The sequence below is a fragment of the Phocoena phocoena genome, chromosome 3, assembly GCF_963924675.1.
Source record: "Phocoena phocoena chromosome 3, mPhoPho1.1, whole genome shotgun sequence".
Taxonomy (NCBI): Eukaryota; Metazoa; Chordata; class Mammalia; order Artiodactyla; family Phocoenidae; genus Phocoena; species Phocoena phocoena.
The window spans coordinates 168,947,233-168,964,411 of record NC_089221.1 but is presented as its reverse complement, the minus strand read 5'-3'; the positions used below and the strand labels follow the sequence as shown (position 1 = coordinate 168,964,411).

The following is a 17,179-nucleotide window of genomic DNA, read 5'->3' as shown; positions in this document are numbered from 1 at the left end:
TGTCCCCGCCTCCCCCCACCCCCAGCAGCCATCATCTATGGGGGTAAAGTGAGTGGGACCCTGCCCAGAGCAGGGCTGGGCCATGTATTTACAGAACTCTGCTGTGTTCCCAGCTGGGTGCTGACCCAAGGGTATAACAACCAGGATATGTCCCATGCTCCACTAAACAGTACACAGGAGGATGATGGGGGATTTGGAAGCTGGTTAAGTGTGATGGACAAAAAGAGAAGAGGGTAAACGGCGTGTGGGGCGCTGCGGGCTGGGTGGGGCACCATTTCGGTGGCGTGTCAGGGAGGTTTCAATGAGGAGGTGACATTTGAACTGAGAACTGAAGGAGGTGAGTTGGCGAGTTTTAGGGGACATCTGCGGGGAGAGACGTCCAGGCAGAGGTCACAGCCTGTGCAAAGGCCCCGGGGCAGGACCGTGCCTGGCGTGTTGGAGGAACAGTGAGGAGGCCCGTGTGTCTGGAGCAGAGTGAGCGAGGGGGAGAGAGGGAGGAGGGGAGGGCAGGGAGGGGACAGGGCAGGCCATGCAGGGCCTTGTGGGCCGCGGGGAGGACCTGGGCTTTTATCCCCAGGGAGGTGGGAGCCCTGGAGGGCTGTGGGCAGAGGGAGGATGTGACCCGACTCTGGTGTTGCCACTGGCTGTTGTGGGGAGGACAGACTGGGGGTGAGGGCGGAGCTGGAGACCAGGATGGGGGTGAGTACCCAGGTCCAGGCAGGGCCGGACCTGGGTGCGAGCTGCGGAGGGAGTGAGATGTGGGCAGACCCAGGATGGACTCTGAAGGCAGAAGGGTGTGAAAAGGGGTGAGAGGGCAGAGGACCAGCCTCCAGTTCCAGCAGGGGCAAACGGCAGGCCTGTGGGGCCTCCTCGAAAGCGTCGTGTGTCCTGCAGCCCACGTCCAATATAACTTTTTACAGGAATTTGTGAGAGTATAACTTTGCTTTTTAAGATCACTTGGCCGCAAAAACACCTCCCTTGTCCCACTGGGCTGCTTTTGTTCCTGCCACGGCGACCACATGGGAAGTCTTTCAGAGACAGTCTACAATGCTCTTTGCCAACAATAGCTATAATAATAAAAGAACTAACACTGGGGACTTCCCTGGCGGCCCAGTGGTTAAGACTCTGCACTTCCACTGCAGGGGGCGCAGGTTTGATCCCTAGTCAGGGAACTAAGATCCCACATGCTGTGCCGTGCGGCCAAAAGAATAAACAAAATAAAATAAAGAACTAACACTGAGTGCCTGCTGTGAGCCAGGCCCTGTGACATCACCTCTTGGGGCCTCAGTTTCCTCATCTGTAAAACAGGACTAATGTCAAGAGCTCACTCCCGGGGCTGCTGTCAGGATGCAACAAGCCCACAAAATGACAGCAACATCACCATCGACAAATGGGCCCTGCTGGCAGGTGGGAAGGGCTCGAAGGGTTTTCTCCTTTTCTCTTACTTGGATGGCTCACATTTTCTCGGCTTGCTAAGAGCTCAGAGACCCGGCCCGGCCTGGAGGGCTGGGTCAGTCCTTGCAGCTTTGTCCCCACTGGCAAGTGTCCCCAGGGCTAGGGTCCTCGGGAAGGGAATGCCCCACCACTGACCCCAGGCCTGTATAGCTCACCTGCTGTGCCCTCTCCCAGGCCTTTGATCTTGCTCTGTCCTCTGCCTGGGACACCCTTCCCCTCTGTGCACGTCTGCAAAGACCTCTCCATGCCCAGATCCTCCCTTCTCTGCCTCATCCAGGAAGCCCTCCTGTCGCCCCCTCCCCTCGCTAGTCCAGATGTCGGGCTGGGGGTGGCTTCGTCGAGGTGGGGGATGAGTGTCTCTGGAAAGGTCCTCCACTGCCCCACGTCAGGGCTGCTGCGGCAGGATGTGGGGTTCCAGGTCGAGGAGCAGGGGAACTGGATCCACTGGACAGGAGCCGTGCCCCCGGGGCCTGTGTGTGGGGATGATGCGGGCCCCTCACAGCGTAGTACTGTTAACGGCTGAGGGGTCTGGGGCTGCCTGGAGCCCGGTGAGCAGCTGCTCCCTCCTGCCCCATTCTGGGGGGGTCTGGGCCGTTGCTGGGGGCACCGCTCCAACGCTTGGCCGCCAGCCCCCAAAGGGCTGGGTGGGCGGCAGCACAGCCCTGGCCTGAGCTAGAGGGGAAACCAAGGCCCGGAAGTGGGCTGGGGCTGGCTGGCCGTGAATGAGCTCTTCCTCCGCTCTGTGGGCCCTTGGACCCGGCACAGGGTTTGGGCTTCAAGAGAGCGGGGGCTGAGGAAGGGTGTAGGTGTGAGGGGGGCCCTGGGCAGATCTGGTTCTGGAAGCTACTGCTGTGCAGGGGCTGGGAAGTGACCAGCTGCGGGGCCTTGAACAGGTCCTCCCGGCTCCAGCCCTTGGCGGCCCCGATGACGATCACAGGCCCTATTTACGGCGACGACGGGGCCACGCTACCAACCCGCCACCAACTCGAACCTGTCGCCCCTGCTGCCCGGGCTGCTGCGGGGCGGGACAGGCAGGAAGCCGTGGAAGGAGGGAGAGGCAGGCAGCAGGGATGGAACCTGACTTCTCCGCGGTCAGGGCAGGGTGCCGGGGACCTGGGGAGGGACCGAGCACGGTGGGCTCCGCCCCCTGCCAGCAACCGCAGGGACAGACCAGGCTGGTGCAGGAGCAGGGGACCCCGGCTGCCGCCTAGAGGGCAGGGAAAGGGCGCTTCCATGGGGTGTAGCTATTTTCCCTCTTCAGGGAACATCTCTGAGGGAGGGACCCGGTCATCCCCACTTCCCAGGCGGGGAAACTGAAGACAGAGCCAGGAAAGAACCAAGTGTTGGGTTTCGATCGCAGGTCTCGGAGCCCAGAGCCCTCTTGGGCCCTCCCCTCCCAGTCCATGGGCCGGTGGGGCATCTCCACCCTCTCTCAAAGACCCCCCAAGTCCAGGCTCGGGTAGCTAGGCCCGGACGTGACCCCGAGCCGGTGGCCGGTCTCAGGGCGCACGTGGACGCTAGCACCCACTCCCTGGAGGGCGTGCTGGATGAGGGGCCGTGTCAGCGTGGAGAGGCTCGGTGTGGCAGGTGGGGAGGCTGAGGGGCCTGGGCTGGGAGGGACCTGCATGGCTGTTCGGCGGCCGGTGGCATAAGGAAATGGTAGCGAGGCCAGCCCAGCCAATGGCCGTGGGGCTGGGGCCCTGTGCTCTGCTTATCACCCGGATGAGTTATTAGCTGGGGTGGACAGAGGAGGAAAGCAAGGCTCCAAGCTTGGCTTTCAACCACGTCCAGGCCCCCAAGAGAGGAGGAAGGGGAAGGAGGGACGGGCCACACACCAGGGAGGGGGTGCGTGAGGGCTGTGACCAGCCTGGCCCGCTCCTGCCGCCCCCGGGCCACCTGCAGCGCCCAGACCCCTGCCAGGACCTGATCCCACCCTCATCCGACCCTGATCCCTAGGGTGGGGCGCCGAGAGCCCTAATTTATGGCCCATCGAGGTATGCTGGAACATGCCGGGCCTTCCTTTCTGGCTTCCAGGAAGAACTGAGCCAGTTGTGCAGAAAGCCCAGGGCCAGGCCGTGCCAGCATTCTGGAGCCACCTAAATCACCAGGCCTGACAGGCAGCAGCGGGCGAGGACCTCAAGTCCCTCTTCTCGTTGTTGCCGTGGGCACCTGCCCTGAGGGCTCCCGGTGGCCTGTCACCCACCTGTCGGACGGGGACGAGGCTCCGGGGCCAGGCTGTCCAGGGCTCTCCACTCCAACACCCAGGAATTTGGAAACGGGCCGTGCATGGGGCCTGGGCGTGTTTTCCACATGCTGTTGGCTTTGGGGGGAGGCCCAGAGAGGGGCCTGCAGCGGGGGGGCGCAGGAAGGGCTGTGGGCAGCAGGGCCCGGTCCCGCCCCCCATGGGCTCCCGCCCGCCAAGAGAACAGGCCGAGGCCCACAGACCCCTGCCCGACGCCTGCTCCCTCCTCCGGGGCCCAGCTGGCGCCGTCGGGCCGTCAGGCACAGACCCAGATGCCTTATCTCCTGCCGCTTCCTCACTCCTCTAGCATCCGCCCTGAGGCCCTCACCAGCGCTGGCCTGTCACCCAGCACTCCTCGGACAGGGCTGCACCCCAGAGAACAACGGAGCAGGGGAAACTCACACAGACATACACAGAATTTATTATTTTTAGACGAATTTCAACCTGCCTGAAGTTCCAGGAGGCGGCAGGGCTCACACCTTGGGCTCTGCAAACACCTTCCAGCCCTCCAGCTGGCCCATCTTGACCAGGGCGGCCGTCATGCCCATGTACGCACAGGCGGCAGCTCCAATCCCGTAGCTGTGGGCTGTGAGAGCGGGGAGGCTGGCGTCAGGCACGCACGCGGGCGGCTCACTCATGCCCACCCGGGGCGCCGGCAGTGACCGCGAGAGGACAGCCCCCACTCCAAGCTCGGGTGGCCGGGATGAGCCCCCAGGCCCCGTGCCTTTGAAGACGGGCGTGGAAACTGAGGCAGGGAGGAGGGAGGAGGGAGGCAGCAGTCCAGGCTGCTGGGTCCGGGGGCGGGAGGGGACGGATGGCGTGTTGGTCGGCCTCAGCTAGTGTCCTGGCTGAGCCTGCCCTGCGGTCCGGGAAGCGGAGAACACAAGACGCCTGTGGCCTGAGAGCGGCCGCAGGAAGGGGGTCTGCCTGCTGGGCGCGGGGCTCACACCCCCATCGCAGGCTCAGGGGCGCTGGTCAAACCCAGACCCCAGCCAAGGTCTCGAAGCGAAGGTCAGGAGGGCGCGGGCCTTCTTCCTCAGCATCCTCCCTCTCTGCCCTGCTGGAACCGTCCACGGAGCACTCCCGGCCTGCTGGGCCCTAGGCCCAGCGGTTTATCTGAGTGTGGCCTCTGCCTGCCGCGCACCCCCGCCCCGCCCAGGCGAGAAGAGCCGTCTGCTTCCTAGTCCAGGCGGCTCCACTGTGCAAGGCTGGCCCGGGGCCCGGCCCGCCTCCCACTAGGGAGGCATCCGCTCCTGCTTCCCGGGTGCCCTCGGGCCACCTCATCCCCCCCGGAGCCTCAGTTCCTGCATCTGTAAAGTGGGGATGGTGAGAGCGGCTCCCCTGCAGGGCCCTGGGTGCTGGGAGAGGGGCTGCAGCTCCAAGGCCAGCCCCACCTGCTCCGTGCGTGCGCAGGGGCCGGCGGGGGAGACAGGCGGCGACCTCGTGTTCTCTGACAAGACGCAGCAGACAGAGGAGAGACGCGGCAGACAGGAGAGAGATACGAAGCGAGGGCGGGCGGGGGCCAGGATCACACACCCTGGATCGTACGTGGGGGGTTGGAACAGCGAGAGGGACCGCCATGCTGACATCTGGGGGAAGGGTGTTCAGGCAGAGGGCACAGCGCATGCCGAGGCCCTGGGGCAGGACCGTGCCTGGTGTGCAGGGGGCACAGCAAGGAGGCCACGGGGCTGGAGCAGAGCGAGCGAGGCGGCGAGGGCAGGGAGGGGGCGGGAACAGTCCACGCGCGGGGCCTCGGGGGCCATGCCAAGTGTCACAGGCAGCCCCAGGAGGGCGGGAGGGTGTGGCGAGGTGGGCGCGGGTAGCTGCCTGAGCAGCAACAGCTGAAACCACTGCTACGCTAGCTGGCGGCCAAGGTTCAACGGTGCTGGGAGCTCTCAGGGCAACGGCCGGCTCTGCAGCTGGATGCACGTTCTTCCTGCCCGCTGCCCCCACGGGGCCCAGGCCCAGGAGACAAGAGAGGGAGGAGGGGTGGCAGAGGTCAGGGGCGCGGGCTCACTCACTGCGTGCTCCCAGGGCCAAGCCTCCGGCGCAGCCTCCGAGGAAGTAGTTGAGAGGGTCGTCAGGCTTCTCGCGGACCTGGGCGCTGATGCAGGAGGTGAGGCCGAATATGGCACCGATGGCAGCTGTAGGAGCGGAGGGGAGGGACGGGCCCTGAGTCTGAGTCAGGGGCCCAGACCAGCGCCGGGAGGGCCCGCGAAGGAGAAGCCCACGCGCCGGGCGGTCTCGCTCGCTCACCTGCGGTAAACGTGTACCGTCCTGTCCTCGCCACTCCCTCCAGGAAGGAGGCCGGGGTCTGGAGCGCCACGCTGTAGGCGGAGGCGATGAGGCCTGTGGGAAGAAAGGGCGGGGAGGTGAGTCAGACCCGGGCCCTGGCTGGGGGCAGGCCCCTCCCCATCACACGGTGACCGCTCCCTTCACCCTCACAGCAGCCACCAAGGAGGCTCCTGGCGCCACTGCTTGGCCCAGGAGGGGCTGTTTCAGTCCCACAGTCGATGAGCTGGGGCCCAAACCCAGCTCCGAGGCCTGGGCTCTCACCCGCCCCCTCCAGCCCCCAGGCCTCCCCCTACCAAGGCCTACAGAGTGCCACCTGCGTCCCCCTGCCCTTGCTGGCCCCCCGCAGGGCACCAGCCCAGCACACGGCCTCCGCAAGGATGGGCTTGGGCCTTGGCGGCTGCGCTGGCACTCTGGCCCCGCTCCCCACTCCCATGACAGGCTGCATCCACCCGCAGGGCCCAGGGTTCCTTAGCAGAGGCTCGGAGGCTCGCTCCGGGGCCACCAAGGCCTCTTCCTCGCCACCGCCGGGCCCGTCCCTCGCCCCTGGCTGGCTCAGCCTCGCCACTCTCATCAGCTCTTACATCTCTGCCGCCGCCCCGGCTGCCCTGCCCCTGACGTTGGCTTTTACGTGTGAGGGGTCCTGGTGGGGGCCAGGCCTGGAGCCAAGTGCCAGGTGGGCGGCCAGGCCTGAGGTCCTAGCCTGGGGCATCCTGAGGGAACGCTGACCTGGGCCGTGTGTGGGTCTGGGGTAAGACTGGGGCAGTCTCGGGCAGCCTCCCCAGCCAGACCCTCTTCAGTGGACATTAGACCGAAGGCAAGCTGGCTGGCTCCAACACGGGGCTCCCCACCCTCCAGCTGACCCTGCTCGGGGCAGACAATGCACCCCTCCTCTCCCGACAGACCACCAGGGTGAGCAGGCCACCCCAGACAAAACACAACTGCCACCTGCCAGGCAGCAAGGGCACCCACCACCCCATTCACCCTCCTTGGGGCCCAGTGGGCTCAGTCCCCTCTGATCCGTCGCTTCGTGGGCAGGGCGGGGGGTGTCCTCAGACAGGCAGAGCGACTTGCCTGATGCCACCCAGCAGAGCCGCCTGGAAGCCATAAGGGTCTAACCCAAAGGCCAAGCGCCACCTTCACCGATGCCCCAGGGACGTGGGCCCCGCCAGGTCCCCAAGCCTGCAGCTTCTGGAGACCTCACAGCTTGCGTGCAGCCCTCACGTGACCTTCCTGGCTGAGCAGTGTTCCCCCCCCCCAGCCCTGGCTGGGGTTCAGCTCACAAGAGCTGTGGGGAACTTTTCACACTGCACAGCGGGGGTAACCTTGAGAGCAACCCCGAGGGCCAAGAGGGCCACCCCACTTCCCAGACAGGGAAACTGAGCCCCAGGGACGACAGGAAAAGAGCACACACACAGAAGGCTCCCTCACGCAAGGCGCCCACCTGGGGACTCCCCAGATCGAATCCCTCCTGATCCCACGATGAACCCTAGGGTCCCTGCTCCCCTCAGAGCGGCTGAAGGCTGGGAAGGGGGGAGGGGACCAGAGTCTGGGGTTCCCCCAAGCCTGCACGGCCCGCCCTGGCCCAACAAACCCCCTTCTTCAGTCATTCTCTCACACGTCCCCACCCCCAAACCCCACCTTGTAAAGAGGCTGAATCAGAGGGGGCTCCCCATCCTGCCTGGGACCTGGGGAGGCATGATCTCCAGAGCTGGGCCAGGAAGCAGGAGTTAGGACCCTCTGCCGAAGAACCACTGACAAGATTCAGTGATGGTCCCCAAACCCAGTCAGGCAGTGAGTCCTGGCGGGGGAACCTGATTGGCCCCACCCCCAGTTGCCTGCGGTCCTGCCTGAGGGACGCCCAGTTCACAGGCCACGTGGGACACAGAGTGCCCCACAATCCCAAGACCCCTCAGAAGTCCTTTACCTGGGAGCGGACGACCTGGGAGGTGCCGGACTATCCCAGGGTCAAGGACTGGCCCCCTCCCCCCAGCAGTCCTTCAGTAGGTGATGTGCCAGCCCGCGTCCCCGGGAGCCCACCTAACTCCTCAGACGCCGCAGCCACCCTCCCCAGCACTCGAGAGTCTCTACCGACTCGGCCCTTCCCCAGGCTCCCGTCACCCGCTCAAAAGGCCCTCCCCAGGCCCTCCGCCTGCCCCTAGCCTCCTGAAGTGACCGTCTTGACACAGTGCACGTCCATTCACTCACAATCTGTAACTGTGGGCCCACGTACATTCATCCACTCATTTATTGTGTACCTTCCCTCACTCATTAATTCATTCACAAGTCACTCATTCATTCATCCTAGTTACCGTGGGCCTTCCTCCTCTCATGCATTCACAGTCATTCATTCACTCACGAAGTCACTTATTCGTTCATTCCTAGTTACTGCCCTGTCTTCCTTCCTTCTTTCCCTCACTCATTTGTTCCTCCAGTTATTGCGTTCCCACAGGGTGCTGGGCTGGGCTAGAGCCTGGGTCCCTGCCCTACAGGGGCTCACCATCCCAGGGAAGCCAAGTGTGGAACGAGTTCCCTGGGTGGAGGGCTGAGGGGCGGCAGGGATGGAAGGAGCGGGGAGGTGAGGGAGGATCCAGGAGCACGTTTAATCAGGTCCTGAGTGTTGAGTGGAGTTGGTCAGTGAGAAAATGCGGGCAGACAGAGTGAGTGACACACGCACACAGCGACGCCCTCGAAGACCCCTGGGTCCCCTGTAGGGCTCCTGGAAGCCAGCGACCACCCCCAAAACTGAGTCTCTCCACGACCACCCGACATAGCGCCTCTGTCAAAGGTTTCCATCCGCACCCCCTCAAACACCCTCCAACAAGCCCCCCTCCAGGCTCTGTTCAAGCAGACGCCACAAAACCCATCCCCTGGGGCTCCCCCTTCAGCCTTCCTGAAGACTCTTCAGGAGGACCCTGGAGGCGCATTCCTTGCCCCAGTCACCCCCAGGAGCAGACCGGGATTTGCAGCCCGGCTCCCAAAGACACCGGGGCAGTTCATCCACCTCTCTAACCTTCAGTTTCCACCTCTGAGAAATGAAAATGGTAACGGTGCTTCTTATTAAATATGCAGAAAATGGTAGCGTTGACTAGGTCCTAATGCAAAGCCTCCCAGTGCAGACTCAAATTCTGCCAGGCCCTGTTGCAGGAGCTGGAGATACAGAGGTGGCCCCCAAACCCATCATACCTATGTCTCAGACTGAGATTGGGAAGGAGACTAGAAGAGGCTAGACTCCAGGGTCTCCCCTGCAGAGGACTGCCAGGGCTGTGCATCCCCTCAGATTCCCCCAAGGCTACCCTTATGGTAGCTGCTGACTCACTTCACATATCATCTCCACAGCGCCCCTAAGACCCCTCTGATGGCCCCCAATAAAAGTTTCAGATGTCTCTGACCACCCAGTTCTCCTGGATCCTACAAAGACCTCATCCCACTCCAGAACCTTCTCAAACTTCTGCCTTCAGACACCTCAATAATAACCCACGATCCTCCCAAACTATCTCAAAGACACCCGTTGGAAAGTTTCAGAACCCTCCAGCTTCTCTGACACCGATAATGGCCCCGTCCCACTCCACCGCTTCCCACTCCATCACTTTCCCAGAGCCTGGTGAGCGTTTCAACAATAACCTCAAAATGCCAGCACCCAGGGATTTTGACGACTCCAGTGGCCAGCTTGTCACATGTATCACGACCTTCCAGGGCCCTCCAACCCTGCCACACCCATCCCCCCACAACGTCTATCTCACACCAGCGGTCCCCATGGCCGGCTCAGACACCCCGACGATGGTCACGTACCACTCCGCGAGATTCCCAGCCCCCATGGGACCCCCTCGGACTGCTCCCAGTGACCCTATGACCTCTCTGCGCCCTGTGAGTTAGTCCGACACCCCCACAAAGTCTATCTTGTACGAGAGGCCCCGAGCGTCCCAAGGCCGCCCCAGACACCCCGACGATGACCACTGCCACCCCGCGGGATCCGCAGCCCCTCCAGGACGCCCTCGGACAGCCCCCAGTGACCCCACGGCCTCCCTGCGCCCTCCGCCCTGGGGACCCGACCGGCGCTCACCAGTGGCACCACCGATACTGGTGGTGGCGTAGGTCTTGTGGTGGCACTCGGTACCTTCGGGGATGTCCCAGTACTGGTGAAGAAGCGTCTTAGCCATGACGGAACACCCCGGGCCCCGCACCGCAAGACGCCCCGGCTCCCAGCGCCCAAGGGCGGACGCCGCTGACTCTCGCGAGACTTGCTGGGCGGCGCGCTCCGCCTCTCTTGCGGGCGGGACGGCAACAAGCGAGCAACTTTATTGAGCGCCGCGGAGGTGGACACGGGTCGCGCTCAAGCGCTTGGAATCGGGACTGGCGTAAAGGAAGAGCGCGTGCAGCCCTGGCCGATTTCTGGAGGGGGAAACTGAGGCCGACCAGGATCAGTGAAGGCAGATGTCGCTAGTTCAGCTCAGAAGGTCCTGGGTCAGGAGTGGTTTGACTCCCGGAGGTGGGGCCTAACTAGGGGCGGGACTATCAAAGGTACTAGGCCTATCCGCAGGCACAGAGGAGACCGCGGGGCCGTGCTCCACTTGATAGGAGAGAGACGTCATTATGGGGCGGGACGTGGCGGGATGTGGCCACTCCCAGTGCCCGAATCTGTGGGGAGGCTTGGTTACGCCCAGTGGCCAGTCTTAAGCCAGAGTCTGAACAGCGTGCGACTATTTGGGGGCGTGGTCAGGTTCAGGGGCTTAACGAGAAAGTGTCCAATCCCAGTGCTCGGATTCTTAGCACGGTGTGGTCTGTGCCCAGTTTGTGGCTAGTCCAAACCCCTGGGCGGGATGAAGAATGCTCTAGGCTTGGGGCGTGGCCAGAGCCCAAACATAACCTGAAGGCGTGTGGGCCTGACCAACCCGGCGTTAGCTTCTAAGTTGGGGGGGGGGGGGGTTGTTCTGTCTCGAGGGAATGACCAATCCTGCTGCCAGAGCCCGAACTGGGGCGCCACCAGAGGACAAGGCCAACCTGGGGGCGTGGTTTGTTAAGACCTTGGCCAATCTTGGAGTTAGGCCCGGCTCAGGGGTGGAGTTTCGAGTTGCCGGAACCAGCGAGGGTGTTCGGGTTTGAGGAGGGCGAGACCCAGCCCTGGAGGCGGAGCCTAGCAGTGATCGCGGCCAATCACGCCGAAGCCCCTGAACGGACCGCTGGGGGCGTGGCCCCGTGGGCGCGGCCAGGACCGGTTCCGGGCCGCCCGTGGGCGTGGCTGGGCCTGGACCGCGGCGGGGCCATGTCAGCGCCGCCGCCCCTGCAGATCCGCGAGGCGAACGCACACCTGGCTGCGGTACACCGGCGCGCGGCGGAGCTGGAGGCGCGGCTGGATGCGGCCGAGCGCACGGTGCGCACCCAGGCCGAGCGCCTGGCCCGCCACGACCAGCAGCTGCGCGCCGCCCTAGACGAGCTGGGCCGCGCCAAGGACCGGTGAGGCTCGGGGCCGGCCACATGGACTTCTCGGAGGAGGTGGGCGGAGGCAGAGCCGAGACTGGAAAGGAGGACCGGCAGGGGAAATCGTGTGCATTCACGTGGAGCCGGACTACTGGTGGGATTGGAAAAACAAACACCAAAATACTTGACTTAGTTTTCACTATGTAAAGTTGAGAGATGTCATACAAGTGTGGGTATCTAACTAGGCAAAATCGGCTGGTCCTGAGTGGTGCAGGGACCACCAGCCACCTGATGTAGGTACTGGAGCCATGGCAGGTTCTTGAGGAGGGGAGGATGGGATGATACCAGCAGTTTTGAAGAGTCCCTCTAGCTGAGGGTTGAAAGGGATGAGACAAGTGCCCAGGGAGGAAGGTGGTGCTGAGGACCGGGTGGGAAAAAATTCAGAGCTGGTTGGATTCATTACTTCATCTTTACTGAGCATCTACTATGGGCCAGGCACTGTGCTGGGTATTAGGGCACATCAGTAAGACCTATGCAGCCCTGACCTCAAGCAGACACATTGTTAGGCAGTTCCAATATGGGGTGATTGGGTGTGTGTGATGGAGGGCCACACGGCTCTGAGGGAGCCCGGAGGGAAGGCTTCCTGGAGGGGGAGCCATCTAAGCTGAACAACAAAATAGGAAAAGATGTAGGGGACAAGGGAACTGCAGGAAGAGCTACGGGGATGGATGAGGGAGTGTGTTAGTCTGCTGAGGTTGCTGTTAAAGAATACCACAGACTGGGTGGCTTAAACAACAGCAAATCATTTCTCACAGTTCTGCAGGCTGGGAAATCCAAGATCAAGGTACTGACAGATTCAGTTCCTTGTGAGGTCCTCTTCCTGGCTTGCAGATGGTCATCTTCTCACTGTGTCCTCACGTGGCACAGAGAGAGAGCAAGCTCTCTGGTGTGTCTCTTACAAGGAAACCCTCATGACCTCATCTAAACTTACCTCTCAAGGCCCCATCTCCAAGTACTATCACATTGTGGCATAGGGATTCAATATATGAATTCGGGGAGGGAGGGACACAGACATTCAGTCCATAATAGGGGGACTTTATCCTGACAGGGATGGAGGTCGGGAGCAGGGGAAGAGAACCTCTGGCTCCCCCGTGCCATAACTGCCCCGTGTTGCCTTCCTGCCAGTGAGATTGCCGCTCTCCAGGAGCAGCTGCTGACCTCCGAGGCTACTGTCCAGAGTCTGCAGGCTGCCGTGTGCCAGAGGGACAAGCTCATCAGGCAGCTGCAGCCCCGGGCTGAACTGCTGCAGGACATCTGCCGCCGCCGGCCACCCCTGGCTGGGCTGATGGCCACCCTGGCTGAGGCTGAGCGCCTGGGGCCCTTGCCGGCCAGTGTCCCCAGTCACCCACTCCCTGGTGGGCCCAGTTCACACCTTGCCAACAGTACTGGGGAGGAAGAGGACAGGGACCACCTCCAGCCTGCTGTGTTTGGGACCACTGTGTGAGTCCCAGAGTAGATTCCAGAATGGAGAAAGAGGACCCCTACGGGGACTTTTTCCACTGCTGTGGGTGTCCTTGGGGGTCACCAGTACCCCAGAGAGGACCCTGCGGCAGAGCCATAATCCTGTCCAAACGTCAGAACCTGCTAAAGAGTTATAGGTTTCAAATGGGCGGCCTACAGGAACAAATGCAGATGTTGAACCCAGAGAGAAGTTTTTGTTTTTTTAAAAACAAAACTTTGAATCAGTCAATCACCCTTGTTGGGAGAACTGGCAGTGCTGACACAAAAATCTGGATTTCTAGCTTCGGACTGGGCTGTGCCTGCCTGGATCTGAGTCCAGGGCACCCTCTTCAGTGAGTGTGAGTTTCAGGCTCCACATGTCTCTTAGGGCCAGATGTCTGGCCCCTGAAGCATCTGAGTTTGAGACCTCTCTTTTTCTGGTGGAGGTGGATGATTTGAGTTTCTCTCCCTTTTCCCCTTGCCCTGATTTTTGTTCGTCCCGAAGCATTCCCCACCCTAAAGCTTTTTCTTATTCTCATCTCAGTTCAGAATTGTGAGCCTCAACCCTCAGGCCATTTTGCATTGGTTATATGAAGACAAAAGTTTTAATCCTAGATTTTTTCCCCCAAACTCTATCCTTCCCTCAACACAGGGAAGAGTGTGTGCGTGTGTGATGTGCTGAGATGTCTGCAGCCAGGCTTTGCTGCCCAGGCAAACTCGGGCACCCCATAAGCTTTTCTTGATAGCGTCCTGCCTCAGGGTCTTGACACTGGCTGTTCCCTCCGCCTAGAATGCTCTTCCCCCAGCTGTCACATGACTAGCTCCTTGTCACTCAGGTCTTTGCTCAAACGTCACTTCCTCCCAGAGGCCTTCCCTGACCACCTTATTGGAAGTCATTCTTCTCCACTCCACCCCCACTGCCTCATTTTATTTTCTTTATGTAACTTCTTACCATCAGAGTGGAAGCTCCATGAGGGCAGGGTTTTTGTTCTCTGTTTGTCACCAGTGGCAGGCACACCCTGGGACCCCGGTAGGAACAGGATGGGTCTATGGGCCCTGAAGAGAGCCAGGGACCCCAGCACATCCCATGAGGCGCCCCGGCCAGTGTAGCTTTTGTAGCAGCAGCTGGCTCCTTTTTATATTCCTTAGAGAATCTATTTTTTCACTCCTTATTTCTATGCTGCCCTTCTTGGCCCAAGATATTCAGGGTGTTTTTTTTTTTTTTTTTTAAATCAAAACAGGGAACCCTGTGCCCTTCTCTGCCCAGCCCAAGTGCCTGGCCTGGTACCATGGTAGCTTTTTACCGCCTCCTGACTCAGGGAATGGTCATACCAGGAACCATGGCGGGGCACAGCCCCTTTCAGCCCGGAAGGCTCAGCGTCCACCCTCAGCCCTCAGGATGGGGCCGCCTGGCGTCTCACAGTGACCCCTCAGTGTGGCAACAATGGCCCGGTTTTCTCCTTTGGACGAACAGGGGTTGGAGGGTGCTGTTTGTACGAGGCGAAGGCAGGCTGGCGCCTGTCGGAGCTCAAGAATAAACCAAATGATTTCATGGCATTGGTCCTTCCTCCTTTCTTCCTGGTGGGGGAACTGGAGGGGGGCTGCTGTGCTGCTCCTGGTCCAGGGTGGGGCCCCGCTGGGTAGGGAGACACAAGTTACAGCCCCGGGAGCTTGTGCCAGGCACTCCACACACACGGTTGTGTCTCATCTCCTCAGACAACTATGCACACAGGCATCACCCCATTCTACAGCTGTGCAAAGCAAGGCTCAAGAGAGGTAAAGTGAAAAGGGCCTCTGGGTCGGAAGGGCCCTGGCCACTTCCAATTTTTTATTGTTGAAATTCTGATTCTCTTAAAAATGTGGAGATGCCCAAACAGAGCTACAACAGTTGTGGTTACATTCTACATGTTTCTATATATATATAGAAAATCCGACATTTGTAACCCTCATAGAAATACACAATGGAGTATTTCTTTGCCTATGTAAAGAATTTTGGACTGCAGCAAGCCACAAGAATTTCTGCAGCAGAGTGCCACTGCGGTTTCTCATAAAACTGATGGTGTTGCAATCAGCTGTAGCTTGAATCGCAGGACCGGGTGGCTTGTGATCCACGGCTTGGCTTCTGACTGTGGCAGCAACTTTCGACAATACCACTGTGCTGTGTGCCACTGCAAGCTTTGAAAAGCTTCTGATGATCTCTGGGTCTCTGCGGGTGGTGGCGTCCCCAAACGGGGGCCCACATTTTTAGTCCTGGGAAATCCATTATCATTTTCAATCCTGACTGTTGGTGTAACGCTCTCGGTTGGCAAGATGTCCAAAGTCTCGACAGAAGGCATTCAGTAATGGCGGCCTTGGTTCCTCTTGGATCACGGATGTCAGGGGTCAGGGTCGCTTCTCCGGCCGGTACCGAAGCCCCTGGCTCAGCAGCTTGTCATGAATGAGCCAGCCCACCAAGTGATGTTTGAGACCTGGAAACCAACCACCAGGTGACCCATATTGACTGGCCCTAAGTAACTACCAGGAATTGCTTTGTCCAAGTCAACGTTGATGTCTGTAGGACCCAGCTGTGAGCACCACCTGCTGGACAGGGGCCTGGGTCACCTCGAGTCCTTTAAAATTGGATCCCTCAGCAGCTTTGGCTGCGGCCCTGTGAAAAGGGGCTGGTGGCTGGTGAAGCCCAGAGAGGGGAGGGGACCTGCTCCAGGTCACACAGGAATTGGGCCTTGCCTCCCTCCATCCAGGACACTGGTCCCCACAGGGCTGTGGCCCACCCTTCCTCCTTGTGGTTAGGAAGTGACCCCCTCCCCCCCACCACCACCTGGGCCTGGCTTTATCCCAGGACCTGGGCACTGCAGGGAGTAAGCGAGCAGGACAGCAGGTGGACAGCGGCGGCAGCAACAGCACTGCCCTGTGCCTCTTGGCCCGCCATATGCCCCCACAGGGCCATGAGGCTCTGGTGCCTAGAGAGTTACAGCTGGGGCCCCTCCCAGTCTCCAGGGTACTGTCCCTTAGCAACAGCCCGGCCTGGCAGGACACACTGCCAACGCTGGGCAGAGCAGGCAGAAGGCAGGCGGAGCGGCTACCCGGACTCCAGGACAGACGAAGGCCAGGTGAGTGAGCGGGGGCACCCGGCCTGTAGCCTGGTTGCCAAGCGAGCGGGAGCCCCTCCAGATCTCTCTCCCATCCAGCAGACCAGGGAGCCCTGAGCCATCATGGATGCTGTGGACGCCACCATGGAGAAGCTCCGGGCCCAGTGCCTGTCCCGAGGGGCCTCGGGCATCCAGGGTCTGGCCAGGTGAGCTGTCCCCTCACACCTCCCCAACCCCCCGGATCACTTTCCAACCACGCCCCCTGCCCCCCAGGTTTTTCCGCCGCATGGACCGGGACAGGAGCCGGTCCCTGGACGCAGGGGAGCTCCAGCGGGGCCTGGCCGAGCTGGGGCTGGTGCTGGACACAGCCGAGGCGCAGGGCGTGTGCAGGCGCTGGGACCGTGACGGCAGTGGGACGCTGGACCTGGAGGAGTTCCTGCGGGCACTGCGGGTGAGGCCGGGCGCTCGACCGCGCGCGTGTCCCTCCACCCTGTCGTCCAGGGGTGCCCAGTCCTTGTGGGCTTATCCACATCGGTGTGGGGACTCGGGGGACCTCCCGAGCTCCACCCCCACCCCAGTCACCACCTCCCCCCAGCCCCCCATGTCCCAGGTCCGGGAGGCAGTCATCACAGCCGCGTTCGCCAAGCTGGACCGCAGCGGGGACGGCGTGGTGACTGTGGATGACCTCCGGGGGGTGTACAGCGGCCGCGCCCACCCCAGGGTGCAGAGCGGGGAGTGGACGGAGGAGGAGGTGCTCCGCCGCTTCCTGGACAACTTTGACTCGTCCGAGAAGGACGGGCAGGTGGGTGCGCGGGTACCCCACTCCCTCTGCCCACGCCGGCGGTCCCCCCTGACAGCCCATCTGCCCCCAGGTCACGCTGGCCGAGTTCCAGGACTACTACAGTGGCGTGAGTGCCTCTGTGGACACGGATGAGGAGTTTGTGGCCATGATGACCAGCGCCTGGCGGCTGTGAGCGGTGCACACCCAGTCGGCCGGCACCATGCAGCGTAGGGCCCCACCCGGCACCCCTGGGCCAGGGCCCCTCTCACCTGGGCTTTGAGCTGAGCAGCCCCGGGGTGGGGGATGGAGGGGATTGTGGGAAGATTGAGGCCGCAGAACCGGCTGGACCAGGTCTCCAGGGACACGGCTTGGCCACCAGGTGTCAGTGGGACAAAGGTTCCA

The 17,179-nt window shown here is 61.7% G+C and overlaps 3 protein-coding genes across 4 annotated transcripts; 2 read left to right on the top strand and 1 right to left on the bottom strand.

Moving 5' to 3' along the window:
- Nucleotides 1-4,096: 4,096 nt before the first annotated feature.
- NDUFA11 (NADH:ubiquinone oxidoreductase subunit A11) lies at nt 4,097-10,217 on the bottom strand. Its single transcript, XM_065874979.1, has 4 exons — nt 10,053-10,217; nt 5,954-6,046; nt 5,719-5,841; nt 4,097-4,283 (listed from the first exon to the last, which is right to left on the bottom strand). The coding sequence occupies exons 1-4, from the start codon at nt 10,147-10,149 to the stop codon at nt 4,171-4,173; spliced, it is 426 nt and encodes a 141-aa protein (XP_065731051.1). The 5' UTR covers nt 10,150-10,217; the 3' UTR covers nt 4,097-4,170.
- Nucleotides 10,218-11,252: 1,035 nt separating this feature from the next.
- On the top strand, nt 11,253-12,911 carry VMAC (vimentin type intermediate filament associated coiled-coil protein). The gene is made up of 2 exons (XM_065875531.1): nt 11,253-11,443; nt 12,593-12,911. The coding sequence occupies exons 1-2, from the start codon at nt 11,253-11,255 to the stop codon at nt 12,909-12,911; spliced, it is 510 nt and encodes a 169-aa protein (XP_065731603.1).
- A 3,208-nt stretch (nt 12,912-16,119) lies between these two features.
- CAPS (calcyphosine) lies at nt 16,120-16,970 on the top strand. Of its 2 annotated transcripts, none has more exons than XM_065874970.1 (4): nt 16,120-16,202; nt 16,270-16,447; nt 16,592-16,717; nt 16,869-16,970. In XM_065874970.1, the coding sequence occupies exons 1-4, from the start codon at nt 16,120-16,122 to the stop codon at nt 16,968-16,970; spliced, it is 489 nt and encodes a 162-aa protein (XP_065731042.1). The 2 variants fall into 2 exon arrangements, with proteins under 2 accessions (XP_065731042.1, XP_065731041.1); XM_065874969.1 differs by having other exon boundaries at nt 16,592-16,798.
- Nucleotides 16,971-17,179: the final 209 nt, after the last annotated feature.

Excerpts from the sequence above, each read along its gene's own strand:
- NDUFA11 (XM_065874979.1), bottom strand. The coding sequence starts at position 10,149 with ATGGCTAAGACGCTTCTTCACCAGTACTGGGACATCCCCGAAGGTACC. Across the intron at positions 6,047-10,052 it reads CAGTATCGGTGGTGCCACTG|GCCTCATCGCCTCCGCCTAC; the intron begins GTGAGCGCCGGT and ends TTCTTCCCACAG. Across the intron at positions 4,284-5,718 it reads CTTGGCCCTGGGAGCACGCA|CCCACAGCTACGGGATTGGA; the intron begins GTGAGTGAGCCC and ends CCGCTCTCACAG.
- VMAC (XM_065875531.1), top strand. The coding sequence starts at position 11,253 with ATGTCAGCGCCGCCGCCCCTGCAGATCCGCGAGGCGAACGCACACCTG. Across the intron at positions 11,444-12,592 it reads CTGGGCCGCGCCAAGGACCG|TGAGATTGCCGCTCTCCAGG; the intron begins GTGAGGCTCGGG and ends CCTTCCTGCCAG.
- CAPS (XM_065874969.1), top strand. The coding sequence starts at position 16,120 with ATGGATGCTGTGGACGCCACCATGGAGAAGCTCCGGGCCCAGTGCCTG. Across the intron at positions 16,203-16,269 it reads GGCATCCAGGGTCTGGCCAG|GTTTTTCCGCCGCATGGACC; the intron begins GTGAGCTGTCCC and ends CCTGCCCCCCAG. Across the intron at positions 16,799-16,868 it reads CGTCCGAGAAGGACGGGCAG|GTCACGCTGGCCGAGTTCCA; the intron begins GTGGGTGCGCGG and ends ATCTGCCCCCAG.